This window comes from Dermacentor silvarum, chromosome 2 (assembly GCF_013339745.2).
Source record: "Dermacentor silvarum isolate Dsil-2018 chromosome 2, BIME_Dsil_1.4, whole genome shotgun sequence".
Lineage (NCBI taxonomy): Eukaryota > Metazoa > Arthropoda > Arachnida > Ixodida > Ixodidae > Dermacentor > Dermacentor silvarum.
The window spans coordinates 8,991,674-9,008,397 of NC_051155.1; the positions used below are offsets into that span (position 1 = coordinate 8,991,674).

Sequence of the window (16,724 nt, forward strand, 5' to 3'; positions counted from 1 at the left end):
AGTGGTCGCTTATATCGAATTACCGCTTATACTGAATTTTTTCGCCGTCCCACTGACTTTGTTATAACGAGGGATTACTGTATTCAGTCAAGCTAAAGTGATAGATCAGTGCTCGAGAGCGTAAAGGCGAACAGAGCATTAGTAATAGAGAAATTGAGGTAAGTGCAGGACGCGATTAGACTCCCCCTGGACATTCAAGTACTACTAGCCCAATGACGAAGGTACTCCTCATTATAATTCTGTCACTAGCACTCAAGCACTTGTAATAAAAAGATCATTGTAGTAAATTATGAGATGAAAGAAAATGCTACTTGTCCAGTTCTATTTGATTTTTAAAGGAAAAAAAAAAGTGAATGGCAGTACCCTTCAGAACGCCAAAACGGTTGAAAGGTTTCGTTATCTCCTCTGTGTGCTGCTCGTGCTTTCATGTTTCAGTTTCATTATTACGTAGTGCTGCACTGGTTTTGCTGGCTTGCGAAACTCGCACAAACTGCTAGTAGCAGAGAATCCCACGTCAATGTGATGTTGCGGGATTCCCGAATGGTCCATGCTACTTGAGGCCGCTACAGCAGGTACAGCGGCATATCCAACACTCTATCTTAGCTCAGTTTCTTCATGGCCGCACGTTTGCGTTTTGCGCAGAAAACTGTAACACCATCTGTCGGGCGCCGTTTTACTCACCAATGGCAGTAAAGGGTGGCGATGGCATATGCAATGTCACCGCTCCGGGCCGTACAATTTGAATTGTGCTAAAGCAGAGGTTCTCAAGCATGTTTGTTCCCTGGGAACCCTGCTAAGCTCCATGAACTGCCAAGGAACACCCCCCCCCCCCTCCCGAATTAACGAGGGTATCAAGAAAACCATACAGCAGGGGTTCTCAAGCATGTTCATTCCAGGGAACCCTGCTAAGCTCCATGAAGCGCCAAGGAACCCCCCCCCCCCCCCATTTAACCGAATTAAAATGTCCTAATTAACCGAATGTCGAATTACCCAAGGTATCAAGAAAACAATAAATGAATGCTTACTACGTCAACAGGCTTTTATTTACTGAATGAATTAGCAAATCTTGTTTCTATTTTGCACAAGAGCAGTGCGGCACCCGCCGCGGTGGCTCAGTTAGCTAAGGCGTTTCGTGGCTGAGCACGAGGTCACGGGATCGAATCCCGGCCGCGGCGGCCGCATTTCGATGGAGGCGAAATGCAAAAACTTTTGCCCGTGTACGCGCTTGCGTTGTAGTGCATGTTAAAGAACCGCAGGTGGTCAAAATTAATCCGGAGCCCTCCACTACGGCGTACCTCACAGTCAGAACTGCTTTTGGCACGTAAAACCCTAGAAAGAAGAAGAGCAGTGCGGAAGCTGAAGTTCTCGTCAGCTAGCAGCGGCGAAGGCCTCGCGACATCCTTCGCAGCGCGGCCGCGGCGCGCGTCTTCATCTGAGACACGCTTTTCACTACCGTACGCACATCCCGATTACTTTTTTGGCTAGTGAGCTGGTCGCCAACAAATTGCCCGCCCATCGCGATGTAGCCGGTGCTCTTCATCTTCGACAGCTTTGCACTGAGTCAAAGCGAAACTACTGCTTACCCCAACCGCTGCGGAGAAAACCGCGGCCGTTATCGACGAGATCATGGTCGGCGACCTTGCGGTTCAGAAGGCAGGCGGCCGACGCCATAGCCGACGCACTCACCAAGTCAAAACGAAACTACCCTTTGCTGCAACAAGTGCGCACGAAACCGCGGTCGCTATCGACGCGATCATGGATGGCGACCACGTAGCTGTGAAGGCACGCAGCCGACGCGCGCACCGCAACCGCTGCGGACGAAGCTGTGGTGGCTTTAGATGCGATCACGACCGTGGCTAGCCCCTATCGCAGTGTCACGCGTGGAGATAACATAAGAATAAAGGCTTCAAGGGCACAATTACGCACGAAGCATTCCAGCGTTGCTGTCAGTCACGTACCGCGTACCATTGCCACTGAGGACAATGGCGATGGTTGGACGCTAGCGCCATTTTTGCTCTTTTGCGTCGCGCATTTGGGATGCTCCACGCATTTTCTTTTTTTTCTTTTCACTCCTGCAACGTATACGTTAGCGCGCACGTTATCGGCACCTACCCTATCTACAAACAGGAGAAATGCGCATGGTGGTAAGTTACGGCCTCCGAGATTAAAGTGCGAAAGCTTAGGCATGCTTTCCGTTTTCGGAGGTTAGGTGGCTACAAGCTGCTGGCGGATCTATTGTGTAGTTTGCGCGTTGCTGTTACGCACTGTGATGTGCTTTTTTGACACTCGGGCATGGTGTAATGGGTGTTCTTTGGATCGAGCGCACCTCATGTTCGCCGTCTTAGCCACGTGGCGAGCGCGGAACCAGGGAAAATTTATCAGTGGCTCACGGAACCCCGAGCAGGGGCCTGCGGAACCCCTGGGTTTTGCGGAACCCACTTTGAGAACCCATGTGCTAAAGGTATGTGAATCTTTCAGACGCAATTTTCTTGTAGTCTTTTCTTGAAATTAACCGCACAGTGTGAGGTTTTTCGAATGGTATTTTAACAGTCCACGTCGAGTTAGTATTTGCCTTTAATGTCCGTTTAAGCTTCCTGTGCCACTTGAGGATTGTGTCCCATTCATTTGACATGTTTTTCAGTTGTACTTTTTTTTTAGTTGTTTGTCACTATGTTTTTCACCTCTGTATTGTTGCGGGGAAAAGAAGTAAGAAATATATTTACACTGTATTTACAAGAATGGCAGCGGCTTAAAAGATCATAGCTCGCGAAGTCCAGAGCGTCTTCTTCTTCAAGTCATCTAAAAACGTCTTCATCGCTCTGTCACAGTATGTATATATAACGATACCGAAACTATTGACAGCGTGGAACGACCTGAGCGACACAGAAAAGGTACACGGATCAGCGCTTGTCTGTGTATCTTTTCTGTGTTGTTCGTGTCGTTTCGCGCTGTCAGTAGTTTCAGTATGGATTACCAATGTGCCCAACGTACCATCCTTTTGAAGTATACGTATATAACCTGTTCAGGAATTTGATGCTCATTCATGCCAATAGCTGTGTGTAAAGTTCTTGTTTAGTACCTCGGAATCGCTTTGTAAAACGAGCATTCTGAAAAAAAAACAAAAAACACATGCAAGCCTTGTGCTTGAAGTCGTGTTGTAGAAGCAGCACATAACATTAATTCACTGACTCTTTACTGTAAACGAACATAGCAAGAGTGCACTTGCAGACTTGCTTTGTATGCAAGCTATTCCTTAGTTTATGGTATTCATTTATTTGCATTCACAAAACCTTTCTCAGTTTTGAAGCTTGACATAAAAGCAAAGGTGGAGCTACACATAAAATTCGACTCGAAGTGCGAGATTGCTACATTGTATAACACCCAGGCTTAAGCAGTTCTATGCCTTTTAGAACTTTTTCAATGTCTCACATGTTTACTGTTGTAAATCTTCCTTGTGTTAAAAAAAAAAAAATCACTGGCAATTTAGCAGTAAATGCGAGAGAAGTGTGTTAGCATTACATTGCACCTCTTTGAGGTCCCGGATTCGTGATGTAAACCGCATTCACCACATTGCAAAGTAGATTCGGCAGGATGAAAAATGGGCGATTTGGTATAGCTTCATGTTGCAACAGCGCGACTGGACACAAAGACTCAGTAAAAGGAGAGTACACCACATGGCACTGGCTATCAGCTGACTATTAGTTAATAACTTTGCGCCCTGTGGTTGTTTTACTTACTCTTCATATCCAGTCGCGCTGTTGCAACTGAATTGCAAAGTGTTTTTCAAGAGCCCACTGGACACACGTCATGCCTCTTCTAGGAGCGAAGTGCTACTGACGGTGGTCGAGACCACCGTCAGTTACAATATTGTTATGGATGAGATGAGTTTATTTACAAGATGATCGAGGAGGTGTAGAGACGAGATCACAGAGAGTCAGGCATTTTCGATCACACGCGCCATACCACCCACAAACAAATGGTCCTTACTTTCACCACCATTTTAGCTGGGAAACTAGCTGGTGCGACCGATGGAGGTGAGTTCGTGGGACGATCACATAGTCCTCCGCCTGTCACCACGTTCAAAAACAAAGTGTGTGTCTCTGTTGATGGTTTAAGTACTCGTGCCTTAGTGGATACCGGTGCTACAGTTTCAGTTATGAGGGTTTTGTTTAAAAATTATCTTGGACACAAGGTTATGTTCGCGTGTGACCGAAAGACTACTTTTCGTGGAGTTGGGGGGAAACCCTGCGGCCCGTTGGTGTTTGCTCTGCTATAGTGAGTGTTGGCAGATAAGATTTTCTGACTGAATTTATTGTTTTTGGAACACACCACTCACAACATCATTCTTGGGATTGACTTTCTTGGTGAATGTGGTGCATTGTTAGATTGTGGGGCTGGTGAATTTGCTCTTCGAAGTCACTTGATAACACCAATACCAGAAGTATCTGACGTTGAAAAGCAGGGAGTATTTTCCGTGTCCCATGATGTCCTTTTACCAGCTCAGACTGCAGAATTTGGTCCAGTGGCCCTCTGTATTGCTGTCATGGTTTAATTGAGCCATACTCCCCTACCATGTTGAAGAAAAAAAATGTCGCAGTTTCGCCCGAAAGGCGAAGCATCGATTGCGATAGAAAATTAGTAGAGGGCAATTCGGAGTAGGGATAGTAGTTTTATCGGCTGCATAAACTTATACACATTGGCTCACAAACTGAATTAACAATCGTGGTGTCAGCGCGCACAAGCAAACATGAATAGATCACACTGAATGACTGCAGCCAACGACTGTCAAAACGCTGGCAGCAAGCGCAGGTTCGCGCGGTCTATCGCGTCAACGGAAACTGAGCGGCGAAGGCGAATGCACAGAGCATACAGAGGACAGAGCCGTGTGGAGATAAGAGACGGTGCGGGTGACCGGCACCGCCGGACAAAGGAGAAGTTGTTGGCAGAGGAGAAGCTGAGCCCCCCCCCCCCCTCTTCCGGTTTCTTGCTTTCGCGTGGGAGATTGAGTGGCAAGATACACCTTTGGTGCCGGAGCACAGCGCTGCCCCGCCTCCCTCCCTCCCATATCCCCACAGCCTTTCGGGCGACGGTTGCGTTTGCTTTCCACTGTGCGTTCGCTCTCCGTGATAGCGCGCGGGGAGTTCGCCCTCCGTGATAGCGCGCGTCCCCCGCGCTCTTTCGCTCGCGCATACGGCGCGCGGCGACGATTTTATCGCCCTTGAAATCTATACGGAACCTCACGGCGACGCCGACGGCAGAAATCCGGTTGAAGTGTCCATATAATTGCTATCGCAATAAAACATACTGGTTCCTCAATTCATTATACAACGTTTAGATGGTCGTGCTCACGTGTGGACGTTGAACACCTCTATGGAGCAAGTTTTACTGCCGACTGGCCTCAAGCTGGCCACCTTTGACTCAGAAGCGACTATATTGATGCGGTTGACGCTTCCACTGACATGAGCGCAGCAAATCGCGACTACACCATGGAATTCTCCCGCATGACGAACAAGTCGCTATCCTCTTCAGAGCGGACAGAATTGCAAGGGGTGCTTATGCTCCAGTATTCGATTTCGTGCTAGACGAGCATCCAATTTCGTTTCCTGACTCACGAATGCAACACCGCATAAACACAGGCCAAGCGATGCCAATTTGCCAGAAGCCGTACCGCGTCTCTCCTGCAGAACAAGAAGTAATCGACATGGAAGTTCAAGAAAAGCTGCGGAAAGGTGTTGTCCAGGAGTCTTGCAGTCCTTGGGCAGCTCCAGTGATACTAGTTAAGAAAAAGGACAATTCTTGGAGGTTCTGTGTTGATTATCGAAGACTTAATGCAGCCACAAAGAAGGACATATACCCTCAGCCATGCATTGGCGATGCTGTCGATTGCCTTCATGCAGCCTCCTACTTTTCCTCCGTTGACTTACGATCGGGATACTGGCAAATACCGATGCATCCGACGGATCAGGAGAAAACTGCCTTTGTGACCCCAGACGGACTCTTCAAGTTTAATGTCATGCCTTTCGGTTTATGCAACGTGCCAGCAACTTTTGAAAGGTTTACGGACACAGTGCTACGCGGATTGAAATGGGAAATGTGCATGTGCTATCTCGATAAGGTAATAATTTTTGGCGAAACACTTGAGAAGCACAATCAGCGACTTGGCGTCGTACTGGACCGCATACAAAATTTGCAGGACTGGTTTTAAACTCAAAGAAGTGTCACTTCGGTGAGCGCCAGACTCTTGTTCTCAGTCTTCTCGTGAACAAAGATAGTATACGACCTGACCCTCAAAAGATTGCTGCTTTGCGCGATTTCAGCCAATCGAAGACATCAAAAGACCTCCTTAGTTTCCTAAGCCTGTGTTCGTATTTCCGCCGGTTTATTAAGAACTTCACCCAACTTGCTCACCCACCCACATGCCTCCTTCAGAAAGACATTCCGTATGTATTTATTACAGAGTGCGAGGATGTGTTCCGTCAGCTGAAATACTTACTAACCTCTGGGCCAGTGTTGTGCCATTTCGATCCCATAGCCATAGCTGAGCTACACACTGATGCTAGCGGTGTGGGCAATGGTGCCGTCCTCGTAAAACTTCACCATGGGCGTCAACACGTCGTTGCATACCCAAGTCGGGCGCTGACAAGAGCGGAGCGAAATTACACTGTCACCGAATTGGAATGCCTGGCAGTGGTCTTTGTCATCCAGAAGTTTCGACCTTATCTGTACAGTCGCCATTTCCAGGTAGTGACGGCTCATTATTTCCTTTGCTGGCTTGTTGGACTGCAGGATCCTTCTGGACGGCTGGCACTTTGGGGGGCTACGCCTTCAAGAATACAACTTTTCTGTCACCTACAAGAGTGGTCAGTGTCATACCTATGCCGACTGCTTGTCTCATCTCCTGTCGCCACACTGTAATGCTGACGACGACTTCGACAGATCTTGCCAGCATTACCGAGTTTCCTGACTTCAGTACCTTTAAATGTGAATGTTGTGATCCTACGCTGTTACCCCTATTGGAGGCTGCCAGCACGTCAGGTCAGACCACGCCGTTCACGCTGTGTGATGCCCTGCTTTACAAAAAGAATTACTTTGCTGACGGCGCTTCGTTGCTCCTAGTCATCCCTGTATGCCTGCGTATTGTGATTCATCGCACTATACATGACGACATCTCATCGGGTCACCTGGGCTTTGCCCACACACTTCATCGCTTATGCCAGCGCTTTTATTGGCCAAAGCTATTTAAGAGCACAAGACGGTATGTTGCTGGTTGTCCAGGTTGCCAACGTCGTTAAGAAGCCGGCGATGCCTCCTGCAAGCCTTTTGAAACCAGTGAAACCTCCTACTTTACCATTTGAAAAAGTTGGTATAGACTTGCTGGGCCCCTTTCCCAAGAGCGTTTCACACATGTGGAGCGCCGTGGTGCGGGATGACAGAATAAAGCAGAAAGCAGCAGTAGCAGAGATAAGCTCCGCAGTCCCAGTATAGCGCGTCTAGTAGTCGACGCACACAATTGTCTAAAGCATGTTGTGTGTCATATGTGCCTCTGAGGTATGCACTTGGGTCGCACGTTCTGCCATTCCTGGCCTGCCTTCATTTTGCCTTTAAGGTTGCCAGCACAGCTTGAAATATGTCAAGAGCTTTATTAAATGCGACGCATTTCTTGGCGAACATTTGCTACTTTGACAGTATCTATCTATCTATTTATCTATCTAGCGGCCTATGTCTTTGTGCTCTCATGGTCGTTTCGTTAACTTGGCTTATACCAAAATTGGCATACTATGACAGGAGTGTATGACGAACATGAGTGATAGGTCATGACAATGACCCAGCAAAAAAGATTAACACTCAAAAACCACTGAAATGGTTTCGGACGTGGGTACTAAGTGAAGGAAACACTAAAGGATGCTAGTGAAAGTCATAATCATGAGCATGACTCAGCGAAAATGACAATGACTCAGCGAAAAAAGAACACTAAAGAACCACTGAAATGGGTTCTGACGTGGGTACTAAGTGAAGGAAACACTAAAGGATGATGGTAGAAGTCATAGTCATGAGCATGACAGCAAAAATGACAATGACTAAGCGAAATAAGAATAGCACAGAAACCACTGGAATGGGCTCGGACGTGGGGACTCAGAAAAAAAACGCTAAAGGATGATGGTAGAAGTCATGGTCATCACCATGACTCAGCAGAAATGAGAATGACTCAGCAAAAAAAAAGATTAACACTCAAAAACCAATGGAGTGCGTTCGAATGTCGTACTAAGAGAAGGAAAAGGCAAAGTTGATGGCCAAACTCACTCATCACCATGACTCAGCTAAAATGACAACGGCTCAGCGAGAAACGATTAACACTCAATCACCAATGTAATGAGTTCGCATGTGGTACTAAGTGAAGGAAAAGGCTAAAGATTGATGGTCAAAGTCATAGCCATGAGCATGACTAAGGCTTTCGCCTTAAAGTCTCTTAAGCATAGCTAATGGGTCTCCTGAGGACTCGTGACATAATTGTCATGGCATGCATGTCATGTAGGTCATGAAACAGCCACCTACGTCTTGGTGCTCTCATGGTCGTTTCGTTAACTTGGTAGGCTCCCCGCACACTGCTTCACATTAGAGATGGGTCGCTCAGGAGCGAGCCGGATCTTGTGAGCGGCTCTTTTTAAAGAGCGAGTGAGCCGTGGGTCAGTAAAAGTGAGCGGCGGTTCTTTTGGAGAAAGGGAGCCGGTTCTCTTGCATTCAGTGAGCCGTGCCGATGCGTTCCGTCAGAGCCGGGTCTTCTGCTGGGTGCGACTTCCGTGCCATCTATTACCAGTACGAGAAAGCAACTGCCCTCCCGCCCTAAAGGGACGAATGCCCGTGGTGTGGGGCCGCACCAACCCTATACCACATTACGTGGGAGTGCACGCTACACAACATAGAACACCATGACACGAACACCACGAGGGAGCAATGGGAGGCACTGCTGTCCAGCTCAGCCCTCGACGACCAGCTCAAGCTGATCCAGAGAGCACAGAAGATGGCAAAAGCCAGCGGAGCCCTGGACTAGGGGCCCCGACCATTAGCGATGCCCCATTGGGGCAAGACAAAACTATATTTGAATTAAAGTTTATCTATCTATCTATCTACCTCCCGCCCTTCCTCGGAAGAGTCGCCTTCACCCCCTCGCCTTCGGCTGAAGATTGAAAGAACCGCCGCTCACTTCCTCGCTCTTCAAAAAGTGGCTCAAAATTCAGTAAGTGAGCGGCGGTTCTTTCGGAGTGAGGAAGCCGGTTCTCTCTCGTGGAATGAGCCGTGCCGAACCATTCTGTCAGAGCCGGGTCTTCTGCTGGGTTTCGAGGTTTCGAGTTCTGACCGACGAATCGTGGCCGGTGTGGGCAGACTCGCGCTACTGGTACTCGCTCGCAGTGTGTGGCGTGCGTAGCAGTCCCATTGGTTTTTTGTGCGTCCTATGGTGTGGCACCCGATGCCACCGAAGGGAGAAGTAAAGAAGCCCTTATTGGCAAAGGATGGTACCGTTCGTTGCCTGCTGCTGTTCGAACGATGTCTCACGGCTCTCACCGATCGCACATCATGCACTGGTCCAATAACACTTTGAAGATGGTCTTCCGTGTCTTTAAAGACAACAGGTGAACATGCAGTTTACGTCCTGGTCTTCATTTGTGCTAATTAGTTTAGTCATCAAAATGTCGCCCATGACATCCACTTCAGTGCATTTTCTGAGCGTCTATCATGAGCACGTCATTAAAACGAGGCCAATGATCTGTTGTGTTGTAATAGAACTTCATTTCTATTTTTCTTTTTTCTTTTTTTTTGTCCTGGTGCATGATGGCATGATTGCCAGTATGGCGCGTGTGCTCAAGAAAAAAAAAAACGAAAAAAAAACAAATGGTACGTGCGGCAGTTTTGTGGATCTTTCGTAGGATTTTTGTTTTGTACTTCAAGAAATGATTTCTGCATTTATCTTGCATGGCGTTACAGCTCACTCATATTATGGTGGATGTACGTATGTGAATAAATGAATAAAGTTGAAAGATAATGTACAATCATTCTGTGTTCTTATTTTGACGAAGTCTGATTTTAATGTACCACAAAAAAGACAAGCTTCTGTAATGATGAAGTTACATATCTTTTTCTGAAAAAAGTATCTAGCATTGTGCCTGTTTCAGTATCGTAAGCATTTTATCCCCAATATCAGAAAAGAAAGCTTTATTACAACTAAAAATTTACACTTTTAATATATGTAAAAATATTCTCTAAACATAGCGAAAATACCAATAACACGGTTTATAAATTATGTATATATCGTTTTTTTCAAAGCCAGATAACTATAGAATATGATAACACAGGTTACATGTTTAAGTGAACCAGTGAGCCGTTCAAATGAACCAGTTCATTTCAGTGAGCTGAGCCGTTTTGCCCATCTCTACTTCGCATAACATCGATTCCCACAGGCTGTGGGATCTGTCGGCTTTTTTGATAGCATCTCTGCCTGCAAAAGTGTGCATCACTTGTGTGCAGTTGAACTGGCTGATGTGCTGGGAACACCTGCGAGCCGTGCATCTTCACGTCCTGTCCTGGGCCGCACACCAGGCCAGCTCCTATCACTCACATCAGACTTGTCCTTCGTGAGTTCACTTTGAACTGATTTAAATGTTTCTTATGGTAAGTGTATGCACCGTATTTTGCAAAAGTGTAAGTAATATGGCAATGTTCATTGGAGCAGGTGTGCATCTGTGTATTGGCCTGCCACTGGCATACTAAACTTGACATTAATCTCACCGTCTCCCATTTCTAATGTACAGGAACCAACTCACTCCAGCTATAAAAGTTGACTTTGCACTTTTGCAACACGTTAAAACCATTATGTGATAACTTCATATGGGGATTTGGCAGCTGCTGACAAACTTATAGTGATAACTGCCAGATTGTCACACTTTAACAAGCAGAGCCAGTTGTGGTGGAAACTTCATGGTACTTGAAACAGACAGTCCAAAGTTGAAGTGGTATTGCATGTTGTTTTGAATGTGAAGCATTTCTTGGCGAACATTTGCTACTTTGACAGTATCTATCTATCTAGCCGCCTACGACTTTGTGCTCTCATGGTCATTTCGTCAACTTTGTATGTACCAAAATTGGCATACTATGACAAGAGTATATGACGAACATAAATTATATGTCATGACATGCGTGTCATGTAGGTCATGAAACAGCCGCCTAATTCTTGGTGCTCTCATGGTCGTTTTGTTAAATAGGTAGGTACCAAAATTGGCATATTATGACAGGAGTGTACGACGAACACAAGTGATAGGTCATGACATAAATGTCATGACTTTCGTGTCATGTAGGTCATGACAGTGACCCAGCGAAAGATTAACACTCAAAAATCACTGGAATAGGTTCGGACGTGGACACTAAATGAAGGAAACACTCAATGATGATGGTAGAAATCATAGTTATGAGCATGACTCAGCAAAAATGACAATTACTCAGCAAAAGAAGATTAATACTCAAAAGCCATTGAAATGGGTTCTGACGTGGGTACTAAGTGAATGAAACACTAAAGCATGATGGTAGAAGTCAGTCATGAGCATGACTCGGCAAAAAAGTATAGCACTCAAAAACCACTGAAATGGGTTCAAACGTGGGTACTAAGGGAAGGAAACACTAAAAGATGCTGGTAGAAGTCATAGTCATGAGCATGACTCAGTAAAATGACAGTGACTCAGCGAAAAAAAAATTAACACTCAAAAACCACTGGAATGGGCTCGGATTGGGCACTAGGTAGAGGGAAAGCCTAAGTTTGTTGGTCGAAGACATTGTCATGACCGTGACTGAGCAAAAATGACCATGACTCAGCAAGAAAAGATTGACACAAAAACCATTGAAATGGGTTCAGACGTCGGTACTTAGTGAAGAAAATAGTAAAGGATGGCATAGTAATGAGCTTGACTGAGCAAAACTGACAATGACTCAGCAAAAAAACATTAACACTCAAAAACACTTAAATGGGTTTGGATGTGGGTACTAAGTGAAAGAAACACTAAAGGTTGGTGGTAGAAGTCATAGTCAGGAGTATGGCTAAGGCTTTCGCCCTAAGGTCTCTTAGGTGTAGCTAATGGTGCATCCAGACGAAGGACCAAATCTGGATTTTTAGCGGACGTGGACGACTATGCCACGAACCGTCCGGCTGCAAGCGCATCCACTCGGTGGACGAGGCCCTAGCAGACGACAGCGCCACCAAGCTGGATCACTCTCGACCGCAGCCGCTGCACTGGCTATCAGCAGACTGGTTTGAGAGTATCTTCCTACAAAATGGAGGCCAGCAAAAAGCGACGTTTGGCTGCAATGGCTGTTGTTCTGTCAGAGATTGACGAGGACATTGATTTGTTTCCACAAAAACGGCGTTGTTGGCAGAAAGACTGGATGGGAAGGAAAGAATTGTGGGTTCAAAACCTGCTCTACGAAGAGCTCTTGAAGACTGACCTCGACGAATGCCGGAGGCTGCTTCGTTAAGCAGAGAGTAGTTTCTGCAACTGCTGTCGCGCGTGGGGCCCCACATACGAAGGGAGGATACTGTTATGTGCCGTTCTATATCGGCAGAAACCACGGTGTAAGAAATATACTCTTGCACCGTGCTGCAGGTCACACTGCGGTACCTTGCTTCAGGTAAGCATCACACGTTTCCAAGTTATTACGGAGAGCGTTGTGGTAAATGTATATCGGTTGAAAACTGACCTTGGTGCTGATCGAAGGCCGCTACACAAGTGTCTTCAAGCGCGCTCGTGTGGTGGCGTACAAGCTCAATCGCGCCCTAAATATTTAATGCAGATCCAGAGGGTTTGCATGGAAGCGGTATCACAAGTGCACACAAGTTTTGTATGACCGTGCTGTCGGCACCAACTTTTTGCATAAACATGCATGCGATAATATTGATCAGTTTACACTTAACTGCACCACTGAGTTTGATTGGTTTTCGCTGACACTGTATCCATTTACTGCTCTGAAACAACCAGATATCAGATCTATTTGTACACGTCCTACTTTTTTGTAATCTTCTAGCGTGCAGTTGACTGAGATTTCTTTTTTTTTTTTTTTTTTTGCATTGCCGGAGAGAGTCACTATTCCCTGATTGTGACGGTGTGCGCATAATCTGCACGGCTGAGGTCCCACAAAGTGGGAAACTCTTCCACGATGTGGATAAAATAAAAGGCAGCGTCATCGCACAAATTTATTGTTCATAGAAGTAAACGAATCCAGGAGCTGTGAAGCACTGAAACCAGGTGCCAGCAAACAAAGTACTGATGCTGACTGCAATGCGGCTGTCCTTGAGCAGGAGAGTAGTGTACTGGTTGCCACACACTGTGTGTTTATAAGTTAAAGCTGTGGCTTTACCCCGCCAGAATCTGGGTGTGAAAAACGGCTTGGCGTTATCCGTCCGCGCGGCTCACGGAAGAAGAGCGGACGTAGCAAATCGCTGATGTGAGGTCACGTGACACGCCGTCCGGCCCTGCGAATCCGGATTCGGTCCTTTGTCTGAATGCACCATAAAGGGACTGCTGAGGTCTCATGACATGAATGTCATGACATGCTTGTCATGTAGGCCATGAAAGAGCCACCTACGTTTCGTTAACTTGGTAGGCTCCCCGCACACTGCTTCGCATAACATCGATTCCCACAGGGCGTGGGATCTGCTGGCTTTTTTTTTGCCATGGTTTTATAGCTATTACAGTGCTTAAGTTACCTTTTGAACCTTAATCACTAAAGGGCTACAATACACCGAGTGATTTTGTGGTTACATGATCAAGGCATGACCTTGAATGTCGCATCATTGACACATTCAAAACACAAAAAATTTAACCCCTCATGTTGTAAACTGTTTATTTTATTTACCGTGTTTACTCGTGTAAGGCCCAAACTTTTTTTTTTTTTCATCTTTTACTGGGCCTGCCTTACACGAGGCAGGCTCATGGTTACTCACTGAAACACAGAACTGAGCTCAGACTAAGCAAAGAAATGCAACCTCTGGCGGCCATCTATGAGCACATTTCCAGTTGGATGCTGACTAGTGCCATCTTATAGCAGCTGGCAAGAATTAACCAGCATGCAAGTATGCGCATAAAACTTAGTGAACTTTTTTTTTCCAAATTTTCACCCACCAACGTGGGTGTGTGGGCCTTACATGAGTAAATACGGTATTTTATTATTCATGAGTACCCTGAAGCTAAAAAGATTACATTACAGAGGGGAGTGGTTTAACAATATAATACAATGAATTCTAAAACTTGCTGCAGTAGCAATAACAGCAAACTTACAACAGCATATGAAGCATAAAAGAACAGAATAACCCAAAATAATGGTAGTTCATTAGTCTATGAAATTGCATTCGGTAGAGTGAAACAATGAAACATCACTAATTGTGGCAATGGTAGAGGAAAGGCCATTCCAACCGTAGCATGTGCGAAGAGTGAATGAATCGGAAAAGGCTTTGGTTTTACATTATATGATGCCTACCTTATTCCTGTGATCAAGTCGTGAGGATATGTATATGAAGGCGAACAAGCAGGTTATCCCTTGAAGTATCATGCTTAAAAATGTTATTAAACAGGCAGCCAGACAGATAGTTTATAAAACTTTACGTAAAGTCTTGTCGAAAGTGGTTTTAGGCCTAAGGTATATTTTATACTTGTTATGCTAGCTGTGTGTTGATAGAGAAGATAAATCGGGCCGATACGTTCCTTACAATTTCTAATCAGTTTAAGAATTGCAAGACTAATAACCTGAGATTGACGGCACATATTCAAGTTGTGAACAAACAAGCGTACTGTAAGAGAGGAGCTTGGCATCGACAGAGGCTGAATCGAAGTTTCTTTTTAGATAATGTAACATGCGACTAGCTTTGTCTATGATATAATCTACTACAGTTAAACCTGCTTATAACGAACCTCCATATAACGAATTCCTGGATATAACAAAGTTTTTCTATTCCCTGCCGTTACTCCATGGAAGCACATGTATTTGAGACCTGTATGTAACGAAGTGGCAGCGGGCAGCGGGAGACCCCCTTGAAATAACGAATTTTTCCCCGCCGACAACCTAGAGATTTCACCCCAAATTTTGTCATTTTTTGCCTGAGCAACAACTAGTAACACCTTCTCCGCCGCGACGGAATGCGAAGCGGCGGTGTCGTGCTTCGCGCGCTCGAATTCATGGCGACTGAGAGGCGAGAGCTAGCGCATGTGTGTGTGTGAGTGTGTGTGAGGCGGGCCTGTATCCCTTGACCTGGCGATCTTACCGCCGCGGACGTGACCTTTCCCCCTCCCTTCATTCAAACCTGATCCCGCCGCTTGCTGCAGCTGGCCTAGCCCGCCATGTCGGCACTCTCCTTTTCTTGTGGATGTTGCTGAAGGAAAAAAAAACTTTTTTTTTTTCGACACGCTTGCAGCGCCACTCTTTGGTAACTGTGCAAGTCTCTGCGCTTCACTTCACTAACCTGGCACTAGGTGACACTATACGACGCCATCATGTCGCTTGCTCTTCGTTTCCCACGCCTCGCGCTTGTGCGAAACGACAGGCGCCCACACATCCAGTACCTGGTATAACATTCCAAGGATGAGTGTTTCGACGAAGAAACACAAGATATTGACTTTGTCTGCAGTTCACTTTGAAGATACGGCGGCCGCCGCCGAAGTAAATGCCTCCCTTTCTCGCCTCCCCCACCGTGCCTAGCGCCGAAGCGCGCTTCCACCCTCCCCCCCCTTCTTCCTCGCGCACGCGAGATTGAGTCGGCTGACCCTCACGAGCTTTCACTCGCACACACAGCGTGCAGTGCGCGGCGACGACGTTGCCGTGTTTTCCTTTACACGAAACCTCAAAGCGACTACCATGGTGACGGCACAAATGCGCTTCACAATAAAATGTGCTTCTGCGTCTTTACTACTCCGACGGCGGCATCGAATTTGCCCCCCCTGCCGGCAACTTCTCCGTGTTACCGGGAACTTATCTCAATGGCCATGCTTTTGTGCGCGGCAATCGGCAACAGCTGTACGAGCAGGAAATACGTCATGGTGGCCATGTTGTAAGTTCACTATCGCTGGCGACTGTCGTCCGGGTGTCGCAACTCGAGAGGCGAACGTTCGCACACATGAGATTTTGCCGTTTTTGTGCCTCTGCGCGTAGAACAAGAAAAATACTACGCACTAACTGTTTGGTGGGCAATGAGCGACTACGACTTAAGCGGTCAGCCAGTACATAGGGTTCAATGGGGGCTGGGTGGGGGAATCTTCGTGACTACATTTGAACCGAAATTACGCATTAAGGGGAGATGCTCCTCAGAAACATTTCTTTTTAAATAATGATGCTGGGCGAATGAAAATTCTACCACTTATAGAGCTTGATCTCTTCATTCGAAATCTACTTTTAGTTTTAGGTTATCTCGATGCTTTCATGTCCTAAGTGCCATGCATAAGTGAGAAGCAGTGCATGTTTGTGCAGCTGCTGGACTTAGCAGTTAGAATGATAGAGCAGTGGAAGATTATTTTTCTTATCCCTAACACTCCACTGAGTGCTAATAGGCAAGATAATGTGATTCCCTTTACAGGCAACATTCTAAGAGCATTTCATATCTGGTGCTTCATGTTCCGTGGCTGGTGCCCGAGTACATTAAAAATTTTCATCCTTAAAAAAATAAAGTGATTGCATTAAATCCTAGATAAGTGCATTCT

At 46.2% G+C, this 16,724-nt stretch overlaps 1 protein-coding gene across 5 annotated transcripts in view; it reads left to right on the forward strand.

Moving 5' to 3' along the window:
• LOC119441305 (serine/threonine-protein kinase greatwall) overlaps window positions 1-16,724 on the forward strand; it is a 273,862-nt gene that overhangs the window by 126,569 nt on the left and 130,569 nt on the right. For all 5 annotated transcript variants that reach the window (XR_007465401.1, XM_037705927.2, XM_049661143.1 and 2 more), the window contains one exon: window positions 10,522-10,628. Coding sequence is in view for 4 of the 5 variants with exons in the window: in XM_037705927.2 (XP_037561855.1) it covers window positions 10,522-10,628 (107 nt within the window). In the remaining variant the exon portion in view is untranslated. The remainder of the gene's footprint in view (window positions 1-10,521; window positions 10,629-16,724) is intronic.